The sequence below is a fragment of the Microcaecilia unicolor genome, chromosome 1, assembly GCF_901765095.1.
Source record: "Microcaecilia unicolor chromosome 1, aMicUni1.1, whole genome shotgun sequence".
Classification (NCBI taxonomy): domain Eukaryota; kingdom Metazoa; phylum Chordata; class Amphibia; order Gymnophiona; family Siphonopidae; genus Microcaecilia; species Microcaecilia unicolor.
Window position 1 is genome coordinate 555014477 of NC_044031.1, and position 19376 is coordinate 555033852.

A 19376-nucleotide genomic window follows, 5' to 3' on the forward strand; every position below is an offset into this window, starting at 1 on the left:
CTGAAATGTAAATATAATTATTAACCTAAACATTTTATGCATAGCTTTAAATAATACACAGTATAGACAGTCTGAGAAGCAAACCCAGACCTGATCCATACAGAAGAGTTTGTTATGTGTGGTAGAGAGAGGCAGCCTCCTGTACTAGTTATATGAGTGCTTTAAGAGTCACTTCAGGTATGAGTGCTATTGACCTGTTGGCCACCAGATGGCAGACAACATCTAATGTGCAAATTACTCTGTAAATACTGGAACAAATTTTTAGAAATGTAAAGATCACTGTTTCTACTTCTTCTTCTTCTTTTGTTTTTTTAAATTACTGTTTATTCAAGCAACTTCTTAAACCTATGCAAAACATAGAAACTATGGAACAAATTATCCCTTCAAAACTGTTTACAGATGTTTTCCAGACCTAATCCCCCTCCCCCCTTCCCACCTCAGCTCCATTCCATTTTTTCTGCCCTGATAAGATATAATAAAAGTATTCAAATAGTTGTAGTTAGGTAACTGAATATGTAGAACTTTCTTGAATAACTGCTTTTACTTAATTGCCTATCTCCCATAAAACCTTGACCTCCATTCCCTGCAGTTCCTCCATCGATTTCTGAAGCCACTCACACAGATTTTTCTATGCAGTTATTTCACTCATATGAAAATAACATCTAACTGCATCATAATGTGGTCTATGTCCAGTAACTCTGGTACCTTCCATTTCATCACCACTTCCAGTCACACTTCCACTAGGCATATTAATATCCATCTACCAACCTTTCTTGCTCACCTATCAGGTATCTCATTTAACAAAAAGAACCACATGCCTAGCTCTGTTCCCCTTGATAGCATATACCTTGCATCATGTGCACCCCACCACATATGCTCCATATCTCCATATTGTCACCCTCTCCAACCAAAGGAGTTTTCACTAACTCCCATCTTTTGTAGTCTCACAGAAGCAAGATAGGTGCAGTAAAGTACTCTGTAACTCACTTCTACCAATGGCACAGACACTGAGACCTGACCCATAGTCCAAGAACTTCCTTCCATTCCTGTTCCTTCCATTGAGCCTCTAGCTATTCTTCCCATTTGCACATAAATGATAACTTGTGCATTCCTTGCATAAGCAGTATCTTATATATCTTAGACAAAAGCCCTTAGATCCTCTCACTCACACATGCACTTCCTGAAAAGGTGTTGTATGGCAGCCCTGTCAAAGCTATACCTAGTAAGGCATTCCTGGTCATTGAGGTCCAAGAAGTAGGTGTGGGGCCTGAAGACTCTCTGATAGGGATATCTCCTGCCTCCCCTCCAAACTCTTCTCTACCTCTAGCAAGGCATGAGCCACCAAAGCATTCTGCACATCCATGATTGACATGCAGGTGTCCCACCACCACAGATGCAACCTACTGACCCCAGAAACACCATTGTGCACACCTCCACCTACTGCACCTAGTGAGACCCAGAGCTAGCACTCACACCAGCACAGTCGTGATACACACACCAGCTGCCCAAAACACTCAATCGCCTACCACCGACAAACAGTCCTGACACACACAGCTGCAGTACTAAGAACTCAGTCTTCCACCACCAGCAAACAGTTGTCACACACACCGCTGCAATACAGAGCAGAGTGACAAACTGGGAGTGGGCAAATAGAGGAACAATGAGAAACAAGCAAGCAGGTAGGGAGGTATAATGGGTGGTGTGGGGGTTTGGGGGTTTGGGTACAGTGAGGGCTTGGTGTGTTATTTGCTCTTAACATGGGATTTTTTTTCTTTTTACTACAATGAAAGTTAAATGATAATTGGATATAAAGAATGGAAAGCACCGCAGATCAGTTCTGATGAAATGCTAGAAGCTGCACTTCTTGGGATGCTCAATTCCATGCTGAACCCTGATCCACGGCTTCCTCCTCCTTCTCCTGCTACGGCGTCATCAAGTGAGGTGCAGCAGTTGGAAGAGCCACAGAATGGTGTATCAACTACAGAGGGGAGGTCCTCACTGATCTTGGTGAAGCCATTTGGAAAATCAGCAGTTGGAGAGAAGGCCTTTGAGATGCCAGTTCTATCTGTAATGGTGGGTACATCAGTTTCAGATCCAGTAGTGGATGCTCAAAGACCCAAGGTAGTTATTCCTCCCCTGGAGAAACCACAGACGGTTACATTGGGGTCATAATTGTTTTGACAGAACAAGATATCTCTAAAATTGTTATTGAAAATGTGAAGAGTGCTCAAGTGACAATGGAAAAAGTAGAGAATCAACTTGCTGACTTGCAGAAGGTTTAAATCTGCTGTTGTAAAAGATAAAACGTTTACTGATAGACGCTCGAAGATTTTGGAAAATTCCTTTTACTAATTGAATTTACATTTTCTAAACTTTCCAAAACACCCTATACTGTCACCTGGAGAAGTTCTTTAAAAATATCTGGAAGAAATATTACATATTCCCAAGGAAGTAGTGCCCCTTTGGCTAAAGTTTATTTTTTTTTCCCTCTAAAACTTTACCTCAGAATAAAAGGGACGCTTCCATGGATGCAGCTAATTTAACTCAAGATAGTTTGGACTTAACAGGTTTTTTGGAACGTTGTGATTCTGAAGCAGTCAGCCATTCTACCCTTACTGCCACCTTCGTGTTTCCTCAAGATCGTGATCATGTTATGAGACTGTTTTTCAAGTTTAAAAGTGATAACTTTATGGGACATAAGGTTTGGGGTTTTCCAGACCTCACTAGATCAACTCAAGAAAGACAGAAGAAGTTTTTGGCATTTAGACAACAAGTCCAATCTATGGGGGGCACTTTTCAGCTTTGAAATCCATGTAAATGTGTGGTTGTTTTGGCAACTACTAGATATGTGTTTTTTGATCCAGACCATTTGAGGTTTTTGGTAAAAGCTAAATAATTGAAGCATTTGTTAATGTAGATATATATTTTCTTTGGGTGGAGGATAATAACTCCTATGGAAGATATGCAATATGGTCCATCTTAACCTCTCATTTTTACCTTAATATTTTTTTATTTGTCCCTGTTGCTTCAAGGGAGTATTTCTTATCTTGGATCGCCTAATTATGGACTAAGTAGCATAAATTTCAGGTGGTTTAAAATGTATTTAATGCTTTTCTTATTTGTATTGTTTTTTAGTGCTTTGCTGTCAAGTGTTTTGCTTTTATATTAATTTGTAAATGGAAAGCAGCTTATTATTATGCCAAATAAATAACACCACTTGCATTAAACCTCAAATGCCTTGTTGTTCATGGAAAGAAAACACCTGAAGAGCTGTTCATATCATTCCTCCCTGGGAACATCAGCCTGCTCATGTGTGGTCTCATGCTCCTGGAAACTTAAAGAGGCCAGTGAATTCATAAAGTGCCCCACCCCTGATCCCTTTTGAAGAAATTCTCACTGTGATCTCCTTTTAACAGTCCCCAGCCTCCTACTGTACTTATAGGGTTCTCCCTGGTGGTTAGTGGGAGGCAGGAGCAGTCACCTGGTACTCCTGAACCAGCAGTTCCTGGCTTCAAATGGCAGCCTTAGGCCCCTAGTGGCAGTCTTTAGTAGTACTACTGCTAGGGTCTTGGGCTGTGGGGATACAGAAGTGGGGAATGTTCTTAAAAGGGAGTTAGGGAATGGGAGTATTAAAAAGGGATTAGGATGGGGGGGGGGTTGAAAGATGATCAGGGTGGGGGTTATTTTGAGGGATTGAGGGATTGGGGGATGTTAAAAAGAGATCAGATGTTGTGGGTATTCTTTTAAAGCTTTGGCCTAACCTTCTAAAAGGTAAGTCGCTATCCAGATCATTTTTGAAAGAGAAGGGTGCCCATCTTCCGACACAAATCGAGTGATGGGCATCCTTCTCTCAGGGGCGCCAGAATCGGTATAATCTAAAGCCAATTTTGGGCGTCCCCAACTGCTTTCTATTGCCGGGATGGCCGAAGTTCCCGGGGGCTTGTCGGAAGGGTAGCGAAGGCGGGACAGGGGCGTGCCAGGGCGTGGTTAAGAGGTGGGTGCCCTCAGCCGATAATGGAAAAAAGAAGGGCATCCGTGGCGAGAATTTGGTCCGCTTTATTTGGTCCCTTTTTTTCAGGTCCAAGTCCCCAAAAAGTGCCTGAACTGACCAGATGACCACCGGAGGGAATCGGGGATCACCTCCCCTGACTCCCCCAGTGGTCACTAACCCCCTCCCACCCTCAAAAAACTACTTTAAAAACTTTTTTTACCAGCCTCAAATGTCATACTCAGGTCCATCGCAGCAGTATGCAAGTCCCTGGAGCAGTTTTAGTGGGTGCAGTGGACTTCAGGCAGGCGGACACAGGCCCATCCCCCCCTACCTGTTACACTTGTGGTGGAAAATGTGAGCCCTTCAAAACCCACTGTACCCACATGTAGGTGCCCCCATTCACCCCTTAGGGCTATGGTAGTGGTGTACAGTTGTGGGGAGTGGGTTTGGGGGGGGGGCTTTGGGGGGCTCTTCACCCAAGGTAAGGGAGCTATGTACCTGGGAGCAATTTATGAAGTCCACTGCAGTGCCCCCTAGGGTGCCCGGTTGGTGTCCTGGCATGTGAGGGGGACCAGTGCACTACGAATCCTAGCCCCTCCCATGACCAAATGCCTTGGATTGGTTTGTTTTTGAGATGGGCGCCATCGGTTTCCATTGTGGCCAGAAAGCGATGGCGCCCATGTCTAATGTTGACCCAAATGTTGAGATTTGGGCGCTCCCAACCGTATTATCAAAACGAAAGACGGAAGCCCATCTCATTTCGAAAATATGGTTGGCCCCGCCCCTTCACTGCACCGTCCTCAGAGATGTGCACCCTTAGAGATGGGCATCCCCGTTCAAAAATGCCCTTCCACGTTTGCATCGCTGCTGCCAGGAGCACACAATATTCCCAGTTGCATCAATGCAAACATAAATTTACCGGCAGTACCTCAGCTTAGAGTATCCAGTGCTAAATTTTCATGCAGCAAAATATCATATTTTACCATGGCTTTGTAAATAGTGCCCTATGGTGTTCATTTTCAAAGCATATAGACTTAAAAAGTTATATAGTAGCCTATGTAAATTAAAGTCTATGTGCTTTAATAATGAGCTTCCATGTCAACTAGGGAAGAGGGACTATTGAGCACTGGCTGGAAGGGGGAGAATGTGGGTTATGTGGGTTGTATAGATGGGCCAGGGTGAACTGGATGGCATAGCATGATTGTGGTGTACATAGGCTAGGAGTAGTGGTAAACTACCATGAATTGAGTTTGGGAGGAAGGAAGATTGATGGGATGAGTTGGGGTTTGGGAGGAAGGGAGATTGGTGGGACTTGCAGGAAGAACTCATGCAGTGACAAAAGACAATAAGATATCCAAGGATTATAATGTGTTATGTGGAGTACCACAGGGCTCTGCCCTTTCACCATTACTTTTTAATTTGTTTATTGCACCATTAATAACAATTATACAGGAATTTGGGAAATGGTTTATTGTTATGCAGATGATATTTTAATTATGGCTAAAATCGATCCACTGAATCTAGATCTATCAAGGCTTCAAAATTGTTTAGCCGCAACATCCCAATGGTTGAATGATTATCGACTGGTTTTAAATGTCAACAAAACTAAAGCGGTTTGTTTCTATTTGGAACAAATATTTGCAAAGTATTTCCCATAAAGCAAGAAGTGCAGTGTTAAATAAATTTTCTACACAATAAGAAGGAGAAGGAAGAGTCATGAGGGAGAGGGAGTCTCAGGATATCTTTGGGGGGAGGGGGGAGTCTGGACAAAGAATACAATAGACAGAGAGGATAATGGTACATAGAGCTTTAAGAAGCACCAGTAAGGCAGTGAACCTTTACCAACACATTAAATATAGGAAAATGAAGAGGATGGCTATGACTAGACCATGAAAGGATTACGAATGAGCATGCAGTATTTAAAAAGACGGGGGGGGGGGGGGGGAGGGGAGGGGGGGGGGGGGAGGGGGGAATAATAGTAACAAGGGGTTCAATCACGGAATAATGTAAGGTGTTACTATTGGAATTACGGTTTGAGTTTAATGTAACATGCTATTGTTTCTTTCAGTGTGAATGGCAAAAGTGAAGGTAGTAAGGGGGGAGGGGGATAAGAGAGGGTACTGTTGTAAAACAAAAACTGATGATAGCAACTTAAGATTAATGTACATAAGAACGATAGCTTTACAATTTGTTGTGTATGTACTCTAATGGATGTGTTACCAGGTGGAATCATCAATAAAAATGTTGACACATAAATGTCAACAAAACTGTGTCATGCTGGAAAACAGGTCAAAACCCTCAACCAGCTTTAATTCCTATATGATTAGGTAAATCCATTCCTGCAATAGCTACATTTAAATATTTGGGGGTGATTGTGGCCTCACAACTGACCTTTAAAGATCATATATCAGAAGTTGCTTAGAAAAGGGTTTTATACCTTCTGGTTATCATGGTCAGTTAAACATTATTTTGATGAAAAAACACTGCATACTTTATTGCATGCAAGTGTTTGTGTCCAGAATTGACTATACAAATGTAATATATGGTGGAACCTCGGTCAAATCATAGATGGTTGCAGACACTGCAAAATGTGGCGTTAAGATTATTAGGTAATGGTAGAAAGTATGATCACATTACTTCATATTTTTGGAAGTATCACTGGTTGCTAATATCGCATAGGGTAAAATTTAAATTGTTGACCCTGGCCCAGTGTCCAGGGTAATTGCATTCCATGACTTTCTCTTGCACTGCAGCTAGAAGTCTTACAGGATAACAGAATGATTATAACAAATTTGAAGAAAGCTAGATGGGTGTCTATTCAGGCCAAGGCTTTTTTTTTTTAAATGTAGCACCTTTTTTGTGGAATAATCTCCCACACTCTATACGGGCTGAAATAAATTTCAATAAGTTTAAGGTTATGTTAAAAACCTTATTTTTGGACGGTCACGTGATGGTCTGAGAGAGGAAGTCGCATTTGTCTTCTCTCCGGGGCTCCCCCTTCTACATTCCCCGTAAAACGAGCAAAAAACCGAACGAAAAAACTGCAAAACGTAAGCTTACCTAGCGCACATACATGGATCTCTTTGTAACAAAAGAAACCCGGGCTTCAACGGCGAAATCGGCGAAAAAAACGGCCGAGAAACATCGAGGGACGGAAGAATCCAAGATGGCGCCTAGCCCGATCCCTGAGCGCCCTCCACAATTTCACCCGCTACAGCTCCAACAGATTACAGAAGCGGTGAGAGAGGCTTTGAAACCGGAGCTGACAAAGTTATTCGACCAGATAGCGGGAGTAGAATCGCTACTGGGGGACACAACGAGGAGGACGGGGGAGCTTGAATTATGGGTGTCAGAGCTGGAGGATTCAAGCACGGGCAGAGGAACACAGCTGCAGGATTTACAAAACTTGCTGCGAGCCCAGGCAAAGCATTTAGATGACTTAGAAAACAGGTCTCGCAGGTCTAACCTGCGCCTGATTGGAATCCCCGAATCAATATCAGATCGAGCTCTGCCCATACAATTGGAGAGTTGGCTTAAATCTGAGTTTGCCCTGTCTGATAGCAATGGGCCTCTGTGTTTGGAGAGAGCACACCGTCTGGGCAGGAGAATTGAAGGGGGAAACAGACCGAGAGTAGTCATCATAAAAGTCCATAATTTTCTACACAAAGAAGAAATTCTGAGAGGTGCTAGATCCAAATGGGACTCACTTACATTTGATGGATCAACAGTAAAAATCTTCCAGGACTATTCAGCCGCCCTACAGGAGCGCAGGAAAGCATTTGGACCTCTTTGCCGCCACTTGGCAGCGAAAAACCAAAGATTCATGCTATTGTACCCAGCTCAGCTTAAAGTATTGGAACAGGGGGGCTGGAAGATGTATCACTCTCCAGAAGAGGCCCAGGCCCTCCTACGGGACAATTCTGCATCCTCCCCTGGCCATAATGGCTGAAAGGGGCATGCATGAACAGGTAGCAGGTTGTGCTGGTATCAGAATGCAGGCGCAATGCAGCTGCAACGCAGCTAGAGCAAATCTTGCACAAAGTTATAACATGGTTAAATGTTATGGAGTTAATTTGGATCTGTATGTTTGCAGATGTGTTGATTTGAAGTATATTAATGTAATTTCTAACTCAGCTAGGCTGAAAGATTGTAAAGAGAAAAACGGGATGGGGGAGGGGGGCCCCTACCATTAACTGACCGGAGCTCTCCTAGTAGATGTTGCGAAAGGAGAGGTCAAAGGTGATAAGGGGGGAGGAATAAAGGGTAGGGGGGGAAGTTTGGGAGGAGGGAGGGTGGAGGAGAAGGGGGAAGGGGAAGTTACAGAAAAGAAGGGGATTGGATGCACGGGGAAAGTCCATGAGATATCTGGGGATAGAGAGGGGAGGCTCGGGTGGAGCTGGGCACTGGAGTCCCCCAATCCTTTAACGCAGTTTGATAACAATGGAAATAACTTTACTCAGGAAAGGGGGGTGCCCGGACTAGATTTATAACATGGAATGTAGGGGGCATTACATCTCCAATTAAGAGGGCAAAGATTTTACAAGCCTTAAAGAGACACCATGCAGACGTGGCTTGTATTCAGGAGACGAGACTATCTCAAGAGGAGTTACAAAAGTTGAAGAGAACCTGGGTAGGTGAAGTACACGGGGCAGCGGCCGAGGGAAGGAAAGGAGGGGTTGCAATCTTAATCCGAAAGGGGGTAGTGGCGAGAACTCATCTGGTGGGTAGTGACCCAGGGGGGAGATATGTGGTAGTGCGTCTTTGGTTACAACATGTGGAGTATTTAGTAGTGGCACTATATGGGCCAAATTTATATGACAGATCCTTTTATGATCATTTAATTCAAGTGTGCCTACCTCATGGGTCTCTGCCACTGCTGGTGATGGGAGATTTTAATTTAGTGGCTGACCCTAGTCTAGATTGCTCATCCCCTAGGAGGGCGGTCAGGGGAGGCCCAGAGGTGAGGGCACTGACACAGTTTATCCAGACACTTGGAGTGGTGGATTCTTGGCGCACGTTACATCCAGAGGTGCGAGAATATACCCACCTGTCCAGGGCCCATGGGACTCTTTCACGTCTGGATTACATTTTGGTGGATCAGAGGGTGTTCCCCTATGTGAACAAGGTAGAGATAGGTCCGGAGGAGATTTCGGATCACTCCCTGGTGTGGTTAGACTTAGAGGATGGGGACCTGGGGGTTGGGGGAAGAGGGTGGAGATTTCCCTCATACTTAGCAACAGACCAAAAATTTAAACTACATTTGCAGAAGAGTTGGGGGGAATATTCTCAATTTAACATAGGGACTCTCCCCAGCTGTTCTGGCAAGCGGCGAAAGCAGTTCTGAGGGGGGCGGTGATTGCGTTTACTGCACAACGGAAACGGAAACTTAATGGGGCAATTATACATCTAGAACGTAGACTTGGGAAAGCCAGACGCCGATTTGTGGCGTTTCCATCAAGCTATAATAAGGAGCAGATGAAAATAGCTCAAGTAACGTTAAACTCACTACTACATGAGAGAGCCTTGAGAGCCCTGGCGGTTGGGAAATTCCACTTCCAGAGATATGGGAATAAATCAGGTGCCACGTTAGCAAGAGTAGTTAAAGCCTGGGGTGGCCCTAGTGCGATAGTGGCTGTGAAAGATAAGTATGGGCATATTCAGAATGGGAGGGAAGGAGTAAAAAAGGTATTCCAGCAATTCTATAGCGACCTATATAAAAATATATCCCCGCCATCAGTGGAGTCGGTGACAGAATACTTGCGGAGGGCCAGAATGATCACTGAAGGCAGAGGAGGTGGAGGTCCTGAATAGGCCTATCACAGGAAGGGAAATACAGGATATAATTAAGTCTCTGCCTGCGAATTCAGCTCCAGGCCCAGATGGCTTCTCGAGCGAATTTTATAAAATCTTAAATCCACACATAGTAGGCCCCATGCACTCATACTTTGAGGAGGTAGTAGTTCAGGGACAGTTCCCGGCTTATGCAAATGAGGCACTGATAACCTTGTTGCGGAAACCAGGAAAGCCGGAGAATCAGGCTGGTTCTTTCCGGCCCATTTCCTTAATCAATGTTGATACAAAAATCCTAGCCAAACTACTAGCAAACAGAATACAGGAGTGTTTACCTAGTCTCATCGGTCAGGAGCAAGTGGGTTTTATTCGCAATAGGCACTCAGGAATCAATGTGAGACGACTACTGTTGGCTCAGGCTCACATTCAGCGTTCAGGCAGTGAGGCGATGCTGGTTAGCCTGGACGCTAAAAAAGCTTTTGATAAAGTAGGATGGGATTATATGTTTGCGGTGTTGAGACATGTGGGTGTGGGGGGTTGGGTTTATGGGGCTATCCAGTCACTATACTCAAATCCTCGAGCGGCTGTGCTGGTTAATGGTTCTAGAACACAACAGTTTCCTATCGCGAGGGGGACTAGGCAAGGATGCCCACTCTCCCCGCTCCTTTTTGTGTTATCTATTGAGCCTCTGATTAAAACTATTCAACAGGGAGAAGGGGTGCCAGGGGTGACAGTTGGTGGAGAGAAAGTAAAGGTATTAGCCTTCGCGGACGATCTATTGATAATATCAGAGTCCCCGAGGGTGGCATTGCCAGCGCTGCTCGAGGAGATAGAATGTTTCAGTACACTGTCAGGGTTTAAAATTAACCGGGAAAAATCACGCATAATGAGGTTACCCGAGCGACTGGATGGCCCCGGCCCAGACGATTTCTCTCTGCAGAGAGCAAACACAGAGATGAAATACTTGGGTGTCTTAATCCCTAGCACATTAAGTGATTTGTATGAGATAAATATTCAAAAATTAATGAAAGACACAGCGAGGAAACTTGAGCAATGGCGGGGCCTTCCTATCTCTCTGTCAGGGCGTATAGCACTGTACAATATGATGATTATTCCCTGCTGGTCATATATGTTTCAAACTTTACCCCTACACCTCACTAATAGGGATGAGAAACGAGTGAATGGAATGTTGAGAAAATTTTTGTGGAGGGGGAAAAAGTCGAGATTCCCACTGGAAAGTATGTATGTCCCGAAGGAATATGGTGGAATGTGCTTGCAGAGTGTGAGACATTTAGGGATTGCTTGTGCAATGAGACACGTTACAGATTGGTTCCGCAACTCTGCGGACTTCTCAGCCACCGCAATGGAATTACGGCTGTTTACACCCACAAACTTTAGCAGTTGCCTGCATGGGAGTGGAGGGGCCTCTCCAATACTAAATATTTCAAACATTCTACCGCAGGCACAAAAGGCATGGAGCTGGATTTGTAGATTACATCAATTTTCCCCAAAAGTTACTCCACTGCTGCCAATTTGCGGGAATCCTGAGTTTCAACCTGGCTTGATATAGAATTTTTGAACAATGGAAAACGCGAGGTATAATCTATATTCTCCAGATTCTAACGCGAGAAGGAAAGCTGCAATCGTTTCAGAAGTTGCAGGATCGTGGTCTGCTCCGCCCCAAAGATTACTTTCATTATTGGCAATTATTGCACTATACGAAGAGTTTGTCTTGGGAGGCCTTGGCGGAGGACGTGCAGATGGAATTACCAATGGCATTCTCGTTGGGATCACAACAAAAAGTTCCATTGAGGTTCCACCTCCGACATATCAAAGACACAGCTGCTGAGCCAGATTTTAACAAATATGCTGAGGCCTGGAGCAGAGACCTGGAGGTAGTCATTTCAGCCGGACTGCTCAAAGAACATGTGTTGGCCCTTAACAGAGTGTCACCTTTAACAGACCACTGGGAATTACAATACCGTTTTGTGTTTCGGATGCACATGCCGCCTCGACGGGCGTTCCATGTGGGGGTTTCCCCAGATGGGGCGTGCCCCAAGTGTCATTTTGTGGGAGCAACTTTGGGGCATATGTATTGGACTTGCCCGGTAGTGAAGAATTTCTGGATGGCTTTACTAAAACAGGTTTCAACCTTGTGGAGAACTAGATGGTCACGTTCTCCGATGCTGTTATTCGGGAAGCCTTGTCTACAGGCTCCCCGGCCAAGAGGGCTTATTTTATTTGTTCAGCGAGCCATACTGATTGCAAAAAAGACTATTTTAGTGGACTGGTTATCCCCAAGAGGCCCCTCACTCCAGAATTGGCGAATGCGGATGGTGCAACTATTACGTTATGAGAGAATGATGATAAAAGATGGAAACCCGATGAAGTTGGATAAATTCTGTTTGAGATGGGGCCCGTTTTTGGACTCTATGCCCCCAATAGCTAAGAGTACCCTCTTGAACATTTGACTGGCTCATGGAGCTCCGGACATTCATTCCCAGATTGCTTACTGAGACACAGGGATGGGAGGGTGGGATCGAGTTGGTAATGATGTACCGATTTGGGGGGTCCTGGGGGGACATCTGAGTCCAGTCCCCTAGGGACTACCTCATTCGGAACTTTGCTTTATGGCATTAAGCTTGGATACTCAAGGGAGGGAAGGGAGAAAACTAAAAATTGGTGATGATGTTTGGTGATAGTATAACCGTGAAGTAATTATGTTATTGTTAAGACTGCTACTTACCTGTTGGTGTGGACTACTTTTGTGTGTCATCAATAAAAATGATTGAATATAAAAAAAACCTTATTTTTTAAACAGGCTTTTGATGTTGAATTAGAAGTTACTAACAGGATATATTAACGAGACACTTTAGCGTTCTGTATGACACAAGACTCAAGGCTTAAGAGGAATGATATATCTTTCTCTGTTGAGAATGGCTCTTTGTATGAATGCTTTTGTTTCTTGACTTTCCTTTTATACCAATGGAGTTCCTGTTTCCATTTTTTTCTTCTTGTTTTTATTTTGGTTTACATTTTATTTATAAATTGTGAACTGCTTTGTTTGGCAAAAGTGGTATACTAAGTTTTAATAAACATAAACATACCCACAAGTCCTCTCTGTGTATGTACCATCTGCTATGCTCTTCATTTAAAGGAAGCAGGGAAGTAGAGGATAATACACTGACTTCCACATGCGGAGTGTCAAACAGACATCTTTATTGAGGTACCAACAAAAGACCCTCATGTGGAAGTCAGTGTGTTATCCTCAGGGCTTTTTTTTAAGGGAGAACTTGGGGGTACTGAGTACCGGCACCTTTTCTATTGTCTGCTAAAATTGACCCATGGACCCCAAGTTTTAATGAAAGAGCTCAGGCTCTACACACCAATTCTGCCTTGTCATAGATTCTGTGACTGGTTGCAGGGGGCCTGGATAATGTGGGGTGGCTCACTCAGTGATCACCCCACCCCTGAAGGGTTGCCTAGCATTTGAGTACCAGCACCTTTTTTGCTAGAAAAAAAACGCACTGGTTATCCTCTACTTTCCTGCTTCCTTTGGATCTATGTCGAGGCTCCATCATTTAAAGATAGTCTGGTCAGTTGTGTTCACAACCCACCATGTTTTAATTTCCTTTATATGGACTTAGTACCCCCAATCATTTTGAAAAACTGGCTCCTATGCCCTGAAGTGCGGGTTTCATTCTGTACATTCTAATATTAGTGTCTCAATTTTGACCATATGCGCTTCGTCTTTTTCTTCTTCTGTCTATTCACCAAAATTATATTTCTCCCCACACTCTTTACAGCACCCATGAGTTCATCTTAACAAGATCTCACAGCATGCAAGGGCCATCCTCAAGTAACGACCCTATCTCAGCATGTTGGACAGAAACAATTGTTAACTTACATTTAATGTAGAAAAGGTGATCACTTGTTCAACAAATTGGTATCCATTAAAACTTATGTCTCCTTTCCAGCTCTAGAGTTCATATTCAAGGGTAGAAGAGTCCCAGGTGCCAAGTCACCTGAGCACCTACCACTGTTTTGACAGCAGCTGCTAAGCTTCAGCAGGTTAGAAAAGTTGTTGCCTGCCAAAGGCCTGGACCAAAGAAAAAGAGCCACTGTTTGTGTAGACCTAGTCCAGAAGGCACCACTGTGGCCTGGATCTGGAGGCTGGAGAGCACAGAAGGGAGAAGGATGGTAGTGGAGCAAATGCTGGAGGAGGGAGTGAAAAAAAATTCCAAAATGACTAACAAAAAGAAAGTAAGTAGACAGAACAAGTAAAATTTATAAAAAGAAATCTAAAATATAGGCAAAGCAAAAGAACAGCAAGAGGTCCAAAAATAAAAATAAAACAACTTATAAAGTGCACATTAAACATATTGCAAATAGAAAAATGTAGGCAGATTAAGACCATATGGCCTATCCAGTCTGCCCATCCATACCATCTACTCTCCCTATCACTCCCTTAGAGATCCTGAGGAAATTACAGAGTCATGGGATAAGAGGTAATGTCCTATTGTGGATTAAAAACTGGTTAAAGGGTAGAAAACAGACAGTAGCATTAAATGGTCAGTATTCTCAATAGAGAAGTGTAGATAGTGGGGTTCTGCTGGGACCACTGCTTTTTATCTTTTTGAAAGTGTGGTCTCCAGAATTGTGAGCAATATTCTAAATGAGGTCTCATCAGTCTTATACAAGGGCATCATCACCTCCTTTTCTGTACTGGCCATTCCTCTCCTTATGTACCCAAGCATCCTTCTAGCTTTTGCCATTGCCTTTTCTACCTGTTATCGCTTGAGTAAAATGTGCTTAAAAAAAAGATTAAAAGGAAAAATACATTTTTGCCCTGGCTCCTAAACAAATTTTGGCTGGGATACAATTTTTTAAAATATTCTCCACTTGTATTGTTGTTTCTATTTTCAGGTATTCGGGAAGACGGAGTGACAACTCAAAACTGCGTCATGGTTTCATCAACTGCAAGTGGAAAACTTAATGCAGAAGGCTTAAAGAAGACTAATTCTGCAACTCAATGTGGAAAACAAGCAGTGCACAGTACTGGAACTATGACACAAAAACAAAAAAATATCTTCAGAACCGCAGAGGTATGAAACTAAATTATGTTGTATAACTTTTTTAAAATGTGTAAATGTTTTTGAGGGAGATTTTTATTAGGGTGATAATATATCTGAGTAAGATCTGGTTTTACCTCATTGTACTTAATTCTAATTTTGCTAAAAAGAGCAGTAGTACATCTCCATGCATGCAGTGGAGTAAACTAGAAGTGACTTGGCCTATTCATTTTTTATTTTTTGTTGGAAATGCTCCCTATCAAGGTGCCTGAATTTTATCTTTTTTTTTACACGTGCTTTAAGATGTGCATATTCATTGTGGAAATCTTAAAAACCCGACTGGGTTGTGTCCCTTGAAGAACATGGTTGCCCGCCCCTGGGCTAGACTGTCAAGGCCAGGACCATTTGAGTAGGAACACATGGAACCAGAATTGTGTACCTTCACCTATAACAACTCTCTTTCCTTTTGGGCTGAGCTCTCCAGTATTCAGAAACTGCCAGGACTTGAAGCACAGGGGTCCCAAGAAGGAGGGAGTGGGAACCAGATATCAGGCAAGGAAGGAGGTGGGAGAGGTACCAAAGGAAGAACAAATTCAACATGAAAGGCAGAAGTCAAGGCAGGCAGCACAGGTTCATTAACAAGAGACATATTGTATACAGGTACTTATTTGTACCTGGGGCAATGGAGGGTTAAGCGACTTGCCCAGAGTCACAAGGAGCTGCCTGTGCCTGAAGTGGGAATTGAACTCAGTTCCCAGGACCAAAGTCCACCACTAACCAAAGTGAGATACAAAGGAACAATAGAGAGTGAGACACTCAGAGCTCCACAAGAGACCTGTCTGAGGACAGAAAAAAAATGAGAGTTCCACGGTGTGTGTGTGTGTGTGTATATATATATGAATAGGGAAATAATGAGCCTAAGGAATCTAGGAAAGCACCGATCAGGTAGTGCTGCCTCATAGGGTGGTGACAGGCAATGGTATATAAGCAGGAAGAGGCCTGAGCTCATCTCCTATTTAGGGACCAAGTCTTTCCAGGTAAATGCATGACAGTACCCCCCCCCCCCCCCCCTTTACATAAGGTCCCAAGACCCTATGATCAGGTTTATTGGAATTACAATTGTAAAGTTGGTAGAGAAGCCAGCTGACATGGACATTAGAGGCTTTTACCCATGATCTTTCTTCTGGTCCGTAGCCCTTCCCATGCATTAATTACTATAACCCTGCCCGTAGAGTTTCAGCAGTCTATAATAGATTGAAGCTTGTATTCTGGGTTCCCATCTACCATGACAGGCCCAGGGTATAATCTCCATCTCCCGTAGTTGTGTGCTTGCTTATTCTGGGATACATGAAACCCATTGGAAATGTGCAAGGATGGTGGTAATTTCAAGAGTGTGGAAATGGACACCAACACTTCCTGTGTCTGGTAAGGAACGATGCATTTAGGGCTCAGCTTAGTAGAGGGTACTCTGAGCTGAATGTGCTTGGTGGACAGCCACAGCCCGCCTATCATCTTGTGCTGGGATCCTGCATGATGATGTTTGTCTGCCAGTCATTTCTGTTTCTTTGTATCTAAAGGCAGTGCATACAGACCAGTGATGGCGAACCTGTGGCACGCGTGCCAGAGAGGGCACGTAGAGCCCTCTCTGTTGGCACGTGCGCCGTCGCTGGTCCGCCCACACTCCCTCCCTCCGAGCACCAGGCCGCCCTCCCTCCAACCAACCAAGGAAGCACCAGGCCGCCCGCCCGCCTGTGCTCCTTCCCTCCCAGCACCAGGGCCCCCCCTCCTCCGAAATTTAAAAGGTGTACCTCCGGGTTAAGGCGGCATCGGCAGTGAAAAGCGTGTTCACGTGTTCTTTGCTCGGTGTGCCTTCAGTCTTCCCTTCTGTCTCTCAAGCTCTGGTCAGGCCTTCATAGGTTCTCGTATGCTGCTTGTAAACACACTAGATTCTGTGGTCCAACTTGTTAAGTATACTTTTTACTTTGTACTAAAAAAGTAGTTTTAAGAGCTGTACTTTTTTACTTGCGTATTTGGATAAGACTTTCTACTTTTACTTCACTACTTTTGAAACCAGTACTTTTACTTTTTACTTAAGTACTTTTAAAAAGTAACAAACCCATCTCTGCCCATTTCTCTACCCTCCTGTTCCTCCCCCCCCCCCCCCCCCTCCCATGGTCAATCATCTCTCTTCCTCTCTCTCCTCTTCATGGTTCATTATTGCTCCCTCTCTCTTTCCTGCTGCTGTTGTTCCCCTTCCACCCTGTCCCACATAAGCCAGCATCTCTCCCTACCTCCTCCCCTTCCATTGTTCAACATCTGCCTCTCCTTCTCTTCCTTCCCTGGGTCCAACATCTTTCTCTTTCTTCCCAACTGTCCCCCCATCTAGCATCTCTCCCTCCCTCCCCACCACTCACAAGTCCAATATCTTTCCTTCTCTCTTCTTTCCCTCCAACCCATTGCCATCTCTCTCTCCTCCTCCCCTGTTTCCAGACCCATCATTTATTCCTCCACATCCCTCCTCCTGGTCTACTTTAAAATAGCTCCAGAGGCCCCTCCCCCCATGGTCCCCCATCTCTTCCCCCTGATCCGAGGTCTCCCTTCCTTCCCCGTCTACCTTACATCCTGTTCTTGTTGACAGGGGATCACCGCCACAGCAGCTATTCTAATATGCTGCCTGTTAATGCCCCGGTACTGTTCCTCTGCTGCCACATGCCTGCCATACAGGAAGTTGCGTCACAAGGGGGTGGAACGCGGCAGAGGAACAGCGTTGGGGCAGTCACAGTCAGCATGTCAGAATCGCTGCTACGGAGACAATCCCTATCAACAAGAACAGGATGTAAGGTAGTCTGGGAAGGGAGGGAGACCTCGGATCAGGGTGGCAAGAAGGGGAAAGAGATGGCGGACTGTGGGGGCCCCCTGAAGCTTGAGGCCTAGGGCAACTGCCCTGTTTGCCCTCCCCCCCACCCCTGCCTTGGCAGTCACCCCACCTCCAACCTGATCCCATCACTCTCGTCTCTTCTCCCGCCCCAGCTGACCCACACTGATCTGACCTGAGCACACATTCTCTTTTTCACTTTACTGCCTGTCCATCTGGTGTCCTCCAGTCTTGCAGCTGTCTCTCTGACTCTGGCCCCATATCCCCACATCTTTGTACCATGGTTCATAAAGAGTAATATATATTGATTCCATTACACCAATGGTTCTCAAACCTTCAGGCTTTCACAGTATCCACAGTGAATATACCTGATAAGTTTGTATCATTGCTTCCATTGTATAGAAACACAGAAACATAGTAGGAGTGACTTAGGGTATCCGTGTTATGTCCCTCTACTCATCTAATAGTCCTCTGATGTAATCACATTCACCGTAATAGAGCTCCAAGATTCCTTATATAGCGCTTGTTTCCCCATCTCAAACCTCCCCCCCCCCAATCAATACTTTCAGAATCTCAAATAGAAAAGTCATCCACTAAATTATTTAGCCGAGATTGGGTGGCAGAGCCGGTGGTGGGAGGCGGGGCTAGTGCTGGGCAGACTTCTATGGTCTGTGCCCTGAAAATGGCAGCTACAAATCAAGGTAAGGTATACACGAAAAGTAGCACATATGAGTTTATCTTGTTGGGCAGACTGGATGGACCGTGCAGGTCTTTTTCTGCCGTCATCTACTATGTTAGAACATGGAGGCAGATATAGGCCATATGGCCTATCCAGACTGCCCATCCTTACCATCTTCTATCCCTTCACCCTCAGAGATCCTATGAACTTGTCCCAAGCTTTCTTGAATTCAAATACTGTTTTCATCTTCATCAACCCCACTGAAAGGCCGTTCCACAAATTCACCACCCTTTCTATGAAGAAGTATTTCTTTAGGTTACTTCCAAGTATGTGCTCTATTCAGTGCAGATATCCTGAAAACTCAACTAGCTTGGGATCTCCCAAGACAGGTTCGGGAATTACTGCCCTTGATTCCCAACAAAAGACAATGCAGAACAGATTGCACGTGGAAGTGTCAAGGCAGGGTTACAACATTTACTTCCAATTCAGTGGCGTAAGTACAGATGGGCCTGAGTGGGCACAGGCCCACTCAGTGGGGGGCACCACAATGTTCTTTCCCGTCTTTCCTCCATGATGTCCTGGCATCTGTCCTCCTGTCTGTCAACCCCATCCCTCCCCAGCGTACCTTACATGCATCCCCAGTGCCTGTTGCGATTCATAGAAACATGACAGCAGATAAGGGCCAAATGGCCCATCCAGTCTTCCTTTCCACAGTAACCACTAACTCCTCCTTTTCCTAAGGGATCACACATGCCTGTCCCATTTTTGCTGCTTGCGCTGACCCCACAGGCTTCCATCTGTTGCATCCTGTCCTTGCTGACTTCATTGCCTGTTTTCTGTCTGTTGGGATGCGGCAAATGGAAGCCTGCGGGGCTGGCACAAGCAGCAAATATGAATCTTTGCAGGTACCAGGGATGCCTGTAAGGTACCCCAGGGAGGAATGGGATTCAGAGACAGGAAAGCAGATGC

General features: G+C 44.7%; 1 protein-coding gene across 1 annotated transcript in view; it reads left to right on the forward strand.

Moving 5' to 3' along the window:
* Positions 1-19376, forward strand: part of BAALC (BAALC binder of MAP3K1 and KLF4) — a 52011-nt gene that overhangs the window by 31729 nt on the left and 906 nt on the right. The window contains exon 2 of the mRNA XM_030190197.1: positions 14708-14886. Coding sequence (XP_030046057.1) covers positions 14708-14886 — 179 coding nt within the window. The remainder of the gene's footprint in view (positions 1-14707; positions 14887-19376) is intronic.